Source organism: Penaeus chinensis, chromosome 10 (assembly GCF_019202785.1).
Source record: "Penaeus chinensis breed Huanghai No. 1 chromosome 10, ASM1920278v2, whole genome shotgun sequence".
Classification (NCBI taxonomy): domain Eukaryota; kingdom Metazoa; phylum Arthropoda; class Malacostraca; order Decapoda; family Penaeidae; genus Penaeus; species Penaeus chinensis.
Window position 1 is genome coordinate 7,923,930 of NC_061828.1, and position 10,000 is coordinate 7,933,929.

At 47.4% G+C, this 10,000-nt stretch overlaps 3 protein-coding genes across 3 annotated transcripts in view; 2 read left to right on the top strand and 1 right to left on the bottom strand.

The window, feature by feature from the left end:
• LOC125029834 overlaps nucleotides 1-5,256 on the top strand; it is a 33,645-nt gene extending 28,389 nt beyond the window's left edge. Inside the window, exon 12 of the mRNA XM_047620009.1 lies at nucleotides 5,092-5,256. Coding sequence (XP_047475965.1) covers nucleotides 5,092-5,256 — 165 coding nt within the window. The remainder of the gene's footprint in view (nucleotides 1-5,091) is intronic.
• Nucleotides 1-10,000, top strand: part of LOC125030002 (rRNA methyltransferase 1, mitochondrial-like) — a 335,483-nt gene that overhangs the window by 14,351 nt on the left and 311,132 nt on the right. The gene's annotated exons all lie outside the window — the stretch shown is intronic.
• The window catches only part of LOC125030001 (developmental regulatory protein wetA-like), a gene marked incomplete at its 3' end in the record, with an annotated part of 272,480 nt that continues 268,683 nt past the window's right edge, over nucleotides 6,204-10,000 (bottom strand). The window contains 1 exon segment of the mRNA XM_047620210.1: nucleotides 6,204-6,336. Within this exon segment, the coding sequence (XP_047476166.1) occupies nucleotides 6,204-6,336 (133 nt within the window).

The following is a 10,000-nucleotide window of genomic DNA, read 5'->3' on the forward strand; positions in this document are numbered from 1 at the left end:
CAGGACACCAGACACAGAAGCCCCAGCTGCCAACGCGAGCAAAACTCAATCAGTGCACAGCATTTAAACAACAAAGGAGCCGAAGCATAAACAAAACAACAGCGACAGGCGGCGAGGTCAAAGACGGCCTGTAACACCCCCCTCCCCCCCGCGAAAAGGCCTGTTCGCTCCGGTCGCTCGCTCCGTCTCGGGGCTGGCGAGCACGACCTACGCTGCCTTTGTTGTCGGTAATGCAAATTTATGGCGTAATAGTCGGTTACGGGAGCTGTTCGGATTATTAAAGCTTGCCTGTGAGGGATCGGCCGAGTGGAAAAAGCGAAACTTGTTTGTTTCGAAGCTCCATGGTTTCGGTTCGGTTACTAGCACACACAGGAGTCTTGAGGTCACTGGGGTGTTTATAAAAGTATTGTGTCTTCGCTGAAAATGGTGTTTGGGCTGCACTTAATACCCGACGAGTTGAATCTATATTTTTGATTGGGATAAGCACAGAAAAAAAACTGTAAGAATATCCAAATTATGTCTGTCTATCACCGTTTTGGCTCTATCCGTCCGTCCATCTCCATGCCTGCTTATCCGTTTTTCTGCCTGTCTATCTGTCTGTGTCTGCAGCTCCTTTCCCCAGAGTGCCAAAACGTGTCCGGCCGGATAGAGCCTGGCACCGCGGGGGCCAACGACCCAGCGGATGGCCGCGGTGCCACTCATGGAGGACGTGACGAAGTGTGTGTGGAGGAGGAGGAGGAGGAGGGGGGGGGGGGGGAGTCAATAAAAAGAAGGAAGAAAAAAGAGCAAGATAGACATGATATGGAAATGAAGAAGAAAGTGTGGAAGATGACAGAGCGATGGGAGAACAAAGGAGGTAAAATGAGAGAGGAGGAGAGAAGAAAATGGGAAATCATGAGAGGGAAGGAGAGGAGAACTGGGAAAATACGACGGAGAAGAATAAGAAAAATGGGGGGGGGGGGGGAGAGAAACGCGAAGACATGACGAAGGAAAGATGGAGACGGAAGAAAAAAAGAAGGGAAAATGAGAGAGGAGGAGAATAATAATTGGAGGATATAAGGAGGATTTAGAGCAACAGTGATGACGGTTGCGAATGAAAAAAATACAAGTGAAAGTCACACTGATTACGATAGGGTCACAAGGGGTAGAGGGAGGAGGAAGGAGGTTAGAAAGGGAGGAAGAAGAGAGAGGGAATAAAGAAGGAAGGAAAGGAGGGAGGAGGAGATGGAGTGGTAGTAGGAGAGGAGGGGGAGAAGAGGAGGAGGAGATGGAGAAGGAAGAGGAAAAGGAAGAAGAATAGTAGAAAAACCAGACATACAACAACTGACCTCCATCCGAATGAAACGAAAAACAATATCAATATAAAACGAACAAAAACAACAACAAACAAACCAGTAAGTGAACAAATAAATGACAAGAAAACAGCGTAGAGCCAAACGTCTGAAAATATCCTACACGATACCACGAGGCCGCCTCCCACGCCAAAACATCCAGGGAGAAAAGTGTGTTAAAAGGACCTCCATACAATTGAAAAAGATTGCCATGGAGGAGGAGGAGGAGGAGGAGGAGGAGGAGGAGGAGGAGGAGGAGAGGAGGAGGAGGAGGAGGAGGAGGAGGAGGAGGAGGAGGAGGAGAAGAAGGGGAAGGAGAGGGAGGAGGAGGAGGAGGTGGAGGAGGAGGAGGAGGGGGAGAAGGAGAAGAATGAGGAGGAGGAGGGACCGTGGAGAGAATGGAGGAATGGGTGAAGGAGTGGGGCGGGAAGCAGGGGGGGGGGGAGCGGATGGTGGTTGTGTGACTGCATAATTGTCAAGCACAAGGCGGTGGTTGGATGGCGAAAGAGACGAGAGAGAGAGAAAGAGAGAGAGAGAGAGAGAGAGAGAGAGAGAGAGAGAGAGAGAGAGAGAGAGAGAGAGAGAGAGAGAGAGAGAGAGAGAGAGAGAGAGAGAGAGAAGTAAAAAAGAAAGCAATAGAAGGAAACGAGAAGGTATTTTTAGGAAGACGGAGAAATTGAGAACAGACATGAAGGAAGTACAGAAAAAAAAAAAGGGAACGAGAGAAAAGGCGATCTAAAAATCAGAAAAAAGAGCGAGTGAAAGAGAGGAAGGGAGGTGCCTCCTGCTTCAACTTGGAAGACATTGTGTCAGTCAAAAAAAGAAAAGAAAAAACAAGAAAAAACAAGAAAAAACAAGGAGAGAGAGAGAGAGAGAGAGAGAGAGAGAGAGAGAGAGAGAGAGAGAGAGAGAGAGAGAGAGAGAGAGAGAGAGAGAGAGAGAGAGAGAGAAAAGAGAAGCAGAAAAAAACAATATATCTTTCCTCCCTTACTTGAGGCCAAATCCTTACACCCATTTCCTTTGGATGGAGAACATGCCCCGAGAAAAGTGTTTGTAAGTAGGTTAAATGTACTGTAAAATGATTTCAAACAGATAAACATGTGATGCGCAAATAGAGAGAACGAAATAACTCGATAAAAATGAGGACAGAGAGAGAGAGAGAGGAGAGAGAGAGAGAGAGAGATGAGAGAGAGAGAGAGAGAGAGGAAGAGAGAGAGACGAGAGAGAGAGAGAGGAGAGAGAAGAAGAGAAAGAGAGGAGGAGGAGGAGAGAGAGAGAGAGAGGAGTGAGGAGGAGAGAGATGAGACGGAGAGAGAGGAGAGAGAGAGGAGAGAGAGAGAGTGAGAGAGAGAGAGAGAGAGAGAGAGAGAGAGAGAGAGATGAGAGAGAGAGAGAGCGAGAGAGAGAGCAAAAGCAGCAAGAGCACCCGAGAGTACTGTCCTAAGTTGACTCTTAAAAAGCATTAAGCGCTTGACCCCCCTCCCTCTCCCACCCCCTCCTCTCTCACCCTGTCCTCCTCCACCCACAAGAAACATTAGCACACATGCATGAGTAAACAAGGGAGTTACTTTTGGTGTGGTGTTCCATGCCCCCCCCCCCACCTCTCCTACACCCCCTCCAGCCTCTCTCTAGCCCTCTCTCTCTCATCCACTCCTCCCCCCCAGCCTCTCACCCATCCCTCTTCCATCCCCCTCCTCCTTCCTTCCCCCGTCGCTCCCTCTCTCCTCCCCTCTCCCCCTCTCCTTTCTCTCTATCCTCTCCATCTCCCCCCGTCCCTCCTCCCCCCTCCTCTTCCTCTCGACCCTACCCCTCCCACTCTTCCTCTCCCAGACGAACGAGCTGCTGCAAGAGACAAAGTAATCATCAGTATGTGCAATAAACTGGTTTATTCTTAATAAGAACAGTCGCGTTGCCAAGTGTGAGAGCGAGAGAAAGACAAAGAAAGAGACGAGACGAGACATTTTTTGGTTAAGAGTTAACAAACAAGTGTTATGCAAGTGATCGAACTATTTTCTTTTGTTTGTTTCTTTATCTAGGACGGAAACGCCATACAAGACACCTGCCGCGTCTTGGTCTTTGCCGCAGGACATTGGAAAATCCTACATGACCGACGTCCCGTGATAAATAACGCCAAGGATAAATACAGGGCGAAATTAGCATATATAATGATTGCGTGCACACACACATACATACGTGAATAAGCACATACAGCACACGTACGCAGTCACAGTCACAAACACAATGCATAAACGTATGTATGTAGATTATGTCAGTATATCCATGCAGTATCACCACAGTTTTTTCGTGTGACAAATACACTGAAAGATAAATGTTAGTGGACTGGTTTTGTTGAAGGAGAAAAAAATGGTGGTTTTCTGGTGAGCTGCGGTCGGGCAAATTTAGAGAGCACGAAATGATTATAAGAACTGCACAGGAAATGAAGGAAAATGAAAGAAAACGAACTAAGAAGTACGAAATAATCATGGAATAGAAGTGGAGAGGGTAAATCGAAGGAAAATATGCACAATCAACACAGCGAAAGATAAAAAAAGAGACACCAAGAGAGAAAGTGATAAACAAGAGAAAGACAGAAGAAAAAGAGAGGTTGAGAAAGTGAAGAAAAACAAGAAAGCAAGAAGCGCGCAAACCTCCCCCCTCCCCCTCTCTCCCCCAAGCTTACCCGCCCTCACGCAACCTCCCCCCCCCCCCCCCCCCGCGCCCAATGCCCGCCACTTTTTGCTAGAAAGTTCAAACTGGAAGCGCCAATTACTCATTAAGCTGCGGTCATTGTGGTCCTTATATAGAGCGGCTGAGGGGCGGTTAGCGCATCTTGCTCCTTTGGCTCTCTTCCCCTCTCTCCTCTTCTCTCGTTCTCCTTTCTCTTCTCCTCCTTCTTCTTCTCTTGTTCTTTCCCATCTCCTTCTGTCGTTCTCGTTCTCGTTCTCCTACTTCTCCTCTCGTTCTCCTCCTCCTCATCCTCCTTCTTCATTTCCTCGTCGTCGTCGTCGTCGTCGTCCTCCTCCTCCTCCTCCTCCTCGTCCTCTTCTTCTTCTTCTTTTTCTTCTCCTCCTCCTTCTTCTCCTTCTACTATTTCTTCTCCTCTCGTTATCGTTCTCCTTCTTATCTCCCCTTTCAATCCTTCCCCCGTCCTCTTCTCCTCTCCCTTTTTCCCCTTTTCGCTTCCTCCCCCCCCCCCTCCCTTCTTCCCCTCTCTCCTTCCCCCCTTCTCCCCCCTCCTCCCCCCTCACGCCCACACAGATCTCGGCGCCCCTACAATCAAGCGCTATCTGGGTTCGCTCTTGGCCATATACGCCCGTTGTTATTAACTGGCCATGGGCATCCCCGCGCCTTCCGCCTCGTCAAACGTCCGTCTCCTTGTGGGTTCCTATGCGTTCGTTATTCTGTTTATTTTTTATCTTTAATCTATTTTTTTTTTCGTTTTCCTTTTTTTTGTTCATTTTCTTTCCTTTTTTTTTCTTTTGTTCATCCTCTCTTTTCATTTTTTATTCCAATTTTTGTTTTCTCCCTTTGTCCTTCTCACGCATTTTTAACCATCTGTTGCTGTTCCTCCTTACGCCCTCACCCCCCTCCTCTTCCTCCTCCTCCTCCTCCTCCTCCTCCTCCTCCTCCTCCTCCTCCTCCTCCTCCTCCTCCTCCTCCTCCTCCCCTCCCCCCAACCTCCTCTTCCTCCCCCACCTCCTCACTCTTCCCTCTCCCCTCCCGCCTCCCGCTACCTCTTCATCTCCATCACACAACACAGCATCCGCCCAAAAACTCCGCTTCCCGCCCACGCCCACGGTCGCCCCAAAGCCCATACTCCTTGGACGTCACCTCCGCCCTACGCCCATACCCTGAGCGTCACCTCCGCCCACCTCTTAACCTTCACGGGACGAGGAACTTCACTCGTCACTCGGCCGCGCCATGACGTGCTGTGTGTGTGTATGAGGGAGGGAGGGAGGGAGGGAGGGAGGTAGAGGGAGGGAGGGGGGAGGGAGGGAAGGAGGGAGGGAGGGAGGGAGGGAGGGAGGGAGGGAGGGAGGGAGGGAGGGAGGGAGGGAGGGAGGGAGGAAGGGAGGGAGAGAGAGAGAGAAAGCGAGAGAGAGAGAAAGACAGAGAGAGAGAGAGAGAGAGAAAAGAAAGAAAGAGAGAGAGAGAGAAAGAAAGAGAGAAAGAGAGAAATAAAGAGAGAAAGAGAAAGAAAGAAAGAAAGAAAGAGAAAGAGAAAGAGAGAGAGAGAGAGAGAGAATATTCATGTGGTACCAGGAAAGGGAAATATGTATGTGTGTGTGCATTCGTGCGTGTAGATCATCTTTCAGCGCGGACATGTGCAAATACCGCTGATGAGCACTATCAAAAATCAAGAGATATATTTGATATCGAATTGGTAATATGATAATGCACACATGTATAGGCTTCAGTACCACCTGCTAATTGAAAGCGAGGTTATCATAAAAAATGTTTATTTCATCCACTTTTTTTCTACACTAAATTAAAACAAAAATAACTTACAATCTCGTTTACTATCTATTAAAAAGAAAAGAAAAAAAGGCACGGGTGTTTTTCTTAACAACCTTTTAACAATTATTCCCACAATAATTGTTATCCCCATTCCCACTATCTAAATAACAACAAAACAAAAACAACAAAAACAAGAAAATTAATGATGACGAATAAAACAATAACAACAACAAGAACAACAACAATAATAAAAATAATAATAATAACAACAACAATGATTAATAATAATAATAATAATAATAATAATAATAACAATAAAAATAATAATAATAATAATAACAATAACAAAACAACAATGACTAATAATACTAATACTAATACTAATACTACTACTAATACTAATCCTCGACTCACCCCTTCTTCTTAGCGGGCGGCTCCGACTCCGAGTCCGAAGGCTGGTAGAGTCCGTCGTCGTCGTCCTTGTCCGTGAAGTCCAGGCAGCGGGCGGCTCTGAGGTTGCGCCCCATGGACATGTCACCCGTGCGCGCTGCAAGGAGGAGGGGAAGCAGGTTAGTGAGGGGAATATGAGGGGGGGGGGGGAGTGAGGGGTATGTGAGGGGGGGAGAGTGATGGGAATGAGGTTAGTGAGGGGGGGAGTGAGGGGGGGTGAGGTTAGTGAGGGGGAGAGTGGGGGGGTGAGGTTAGTGAGGGGGGAGAGTGAGGGGAGGTTAGAGATGGGGGGAGAGTGGGGGGGTGAGGTTAGTGAGGGGGGAGAGTGAGGGGGGAGGTTAGTGAGAGGGGGGTATGAGGGGAGGATAGTGATGGGGGGGAGTTTGAGGGGGATATGAATGACAATAAATGACAAAATAAATGACATAAGGAAGTCACAGTGCGGTACAAAATAACATGAACTGGCAAGATATCTTAATTTTATTACTCACACACAACACAAATAATAATAATAATGATAATAATAAAATAATGGTTCTCCGTGAAAAATTCAAGAAGATTTAATTATATATATTTTTTTCATTTTTCACATTTTGGAACTTGTGATTAAAGGGCGTGAGACAGCAGTAAATAATCAAATATTTATATTCATACGATTAACCAGACTAGACGAAATATTTAGAGGAATACAGCCTAAGATTATTTTTGGCAGATTAAAAAAAATCGCTCATATGCAAATTTTTGTAAAGCTCATCACTTTAGCTGATCGTATTCACAGGACCTTCCCTAAGAAAATATATATATATATATATATATATATATACGAAATTAAATATATAACAATAATCATAATGATGACGATGATAATGACGACGATGACGATGACGATGATGAAGATAATGACAATGATAATGATATTAATAATAATGATGATTATAGTAATAATAACAACAACAATAATAATAATCAACACAGCTCACGAAGCGTCCAGGATATATGCAAGGAAGGCTCAGAATTCTCACAAAGAATCCTTAGCGTCCTGTCTGCCAGCGAGACATGTCCGACGCCCTAACAAGATTATCCTAGGGGCTTATCCTCCCCCCCCCCGTCTTAACCCCCCCCCCCTTTTATCCTGTTCCATCCCTCCTTCCTCCCCGTTATCCTCCCCTTCTCCTATTCCCCTCCTGGTGACTTTTTTTTTTTTTATCTTTCTTTCTTACCTTTTTTCTTTTTTTTACGTTCGTTCCTAATTTATCCCCGTTTCTTCTTTATTTTTTTTTTCGTAACTCCCTACTTCCTCTTCTTTTTTTTTCTCTCTTTTTCCTTATCTCTCCCTTTTATTCTGTCGTCTCTTAAATCCCTTCATCCATCAACATATTTTCATCGCCCTTCAGATAAGTGAAAGAAGGGTAGATAGATAGAGTGATTGATAAGGAACATAGGAAGGAGAGAGAGAGAGAGAGAGAGAGAGAGAGAGAGAGAGAGAGAGAGAGAGAGAGAGAGAGAGAGAGAGAGAGAGAGATGAACAACAGAATAAGAGAAAAGGAATAGAGCAAGATAAAGAGAACGAAAGAAAGAAAGAGAGAGATACAGAACGACAGAAAAGAGAACGAGAGACAAAACGAAAGAACGAGAAACGAGAGAAAGAACGAGAGAGAGAACGAAAGCACGAAAGAAAGAACGAGAGAGAGAACGAAAGCACGAGATAAAGAAAGAGAAACGAAAGAAAGAACGAGGGAACGAGAGAACGAGAGACAGAACAAAATAACGAAAAAGAACGAAAGCACGAGAGAAAGAACGCGAGACAGAACGCGAGAACGAGAGAAAGAACGAGAGGGAGTCCCCAGCAGTTCCGAAAGTAAACAAGGGCACCAAATGGCCGGCCCGGGATTCGCAGAGACAAAGAAAAGGGGAGAAAGAATCGGGAGGATTTTTATTGGGGATCGTTGGGTGGGGAGGGGGTGATGGGGTGGGGGTGAGCGGGATTGGGAAGGGGTGGGGGGAGGAGGAGGAGAGGAGGAGAAGAGAGAGGAAGAGGAGGAGGAGGAGGAGGAGGAGGAGGAGGAGGAGGAGGAGGAGGAGGAGGAGGAGGAGGAGGAGGAGAAGAGAGAGGAAGAGGGTTAGGGGAGGAGGAGGAGGAGAATGAGGAGGAGAAGGTGGGGAAAGAGTGATGATGTCACGTGCCTTTTTTTTTCTCTCTCTCCCTTCTTCTCCCCCTTTCCTCTATTCACACACGTCACCCCCCCTCTCCCCTTCCCCCTCCCCCCCGATCGACATGGCAGTTTCGCTTTCATCCGCTGAGGGCTGAGGAGGGCGCAGATTAAGCCCCGTAGATTAGGATATGGCCAGACGAAGGAGGGGGGTAGGGGTAGAAAGCGAAAAGAGAGGAAGAAGAGAGAGAGAGAGAGAGGGGATGGAGAGGAAAAGATTAAGTGAGAGAAAGAGAGCATGAGAGGAGGAAAAGATTAAGAGAGAGTAGGAGAGAGAATAAAGGGGGAAGGATTAAGAGAGGGAGAAAGACAGAGAATGAGAGTAAAAAAAAATAAAAAGAGGGAATGAGAGAAAGAGAGAGAGAGAGAGAGAGAGAGAGAGAGAGAGGAGAGAGAGGAGAGAGAGAGAGAGAGAGAGAGAGAGAATGAGAAGGGAAAGAGATTAAAAAAGAGAGAGAGAGAATGAGAAGGGAAAGAGATTAAGGAGAGAGAGAGAGAGAGAGAGAATGAGAGAGGAAAAGACGAAGGAAGAGGGGGTGGGTGTAGAGGGGAGGGGGAAGGGTGGGATAGAGAGGGGATGAGACCAGCTGGTCTGCGTTTAAGCCGCTGCGCTTATTGACAGGACACGCATGGACCTCCCCCTCCCCCTCCCCCTCCCCCCCTCCCCCGCATGGATGCCGGGATAGGAGAGGGGGGGGCAGGGGGGAGAGAGAGGATGGGGAGGGGGAGTAGGCATAGGGAGGAGGCTGAAAGGTTGTCATGGATCGGGGGAGGAGGAGAGGATGGGAGGGGGGAGAGGGAAGGAGGAGGAGAGAGGGAGAGGGAGGAGGAGGAGGAAGGGGGGGAGGGGTCGTCATGGACACCCCTCATGACGGCGACCTAACGGACAATCAGAGAGAAAGCTGAATTGACTTAATTGTCTTGCCAGCGTGTGACAGATCATGAAAGAGGGGGGGGGGGGAGGTGAGGGGTCGAGGAAAGAGGGAGGAGGAGGAGGAGGAGGAGGAGGAGGAGGAGGAGGAGGAAGAGGAGGAATAGGAGGAGGAGGAGGAGGAGGAAGGGGGGGAGGGGGGGAGTCGCGAACCATACCAGCGCATCTTGTGTTGACGTTCGTTGAACCGCTGGGGATTACGAAACGATTTTTGTGGTTCGTCAGTTCTCGTGGATGATGTGATACGCACACACACACACCACGCACGCAAACACACACACACACACACACACACACACACACACACACACACACACACACACACGCACGCAAACACACACACACACACTCGTCCACCACATGAATGAAGACATCATATGCATAATATTACGGACGCCCCCCCCCCCTTGCCCCATCCCCCTCCCCCTCTCCCCCATCTTCTTTTGGGACAATAATTACATATATTTATTTTTCCTTTTCTTTTATCATACGTGATTATTGCACATTAAAAAAAAAAAAGAATCTGTTGGCCTTTCTGTTTACAAACATCTGCCGAGTGACTTTTTTCCATCTCTCTCTCTCCCATTTTTCTTTTTCTTTTTTTTTTGGTCTATGTCATG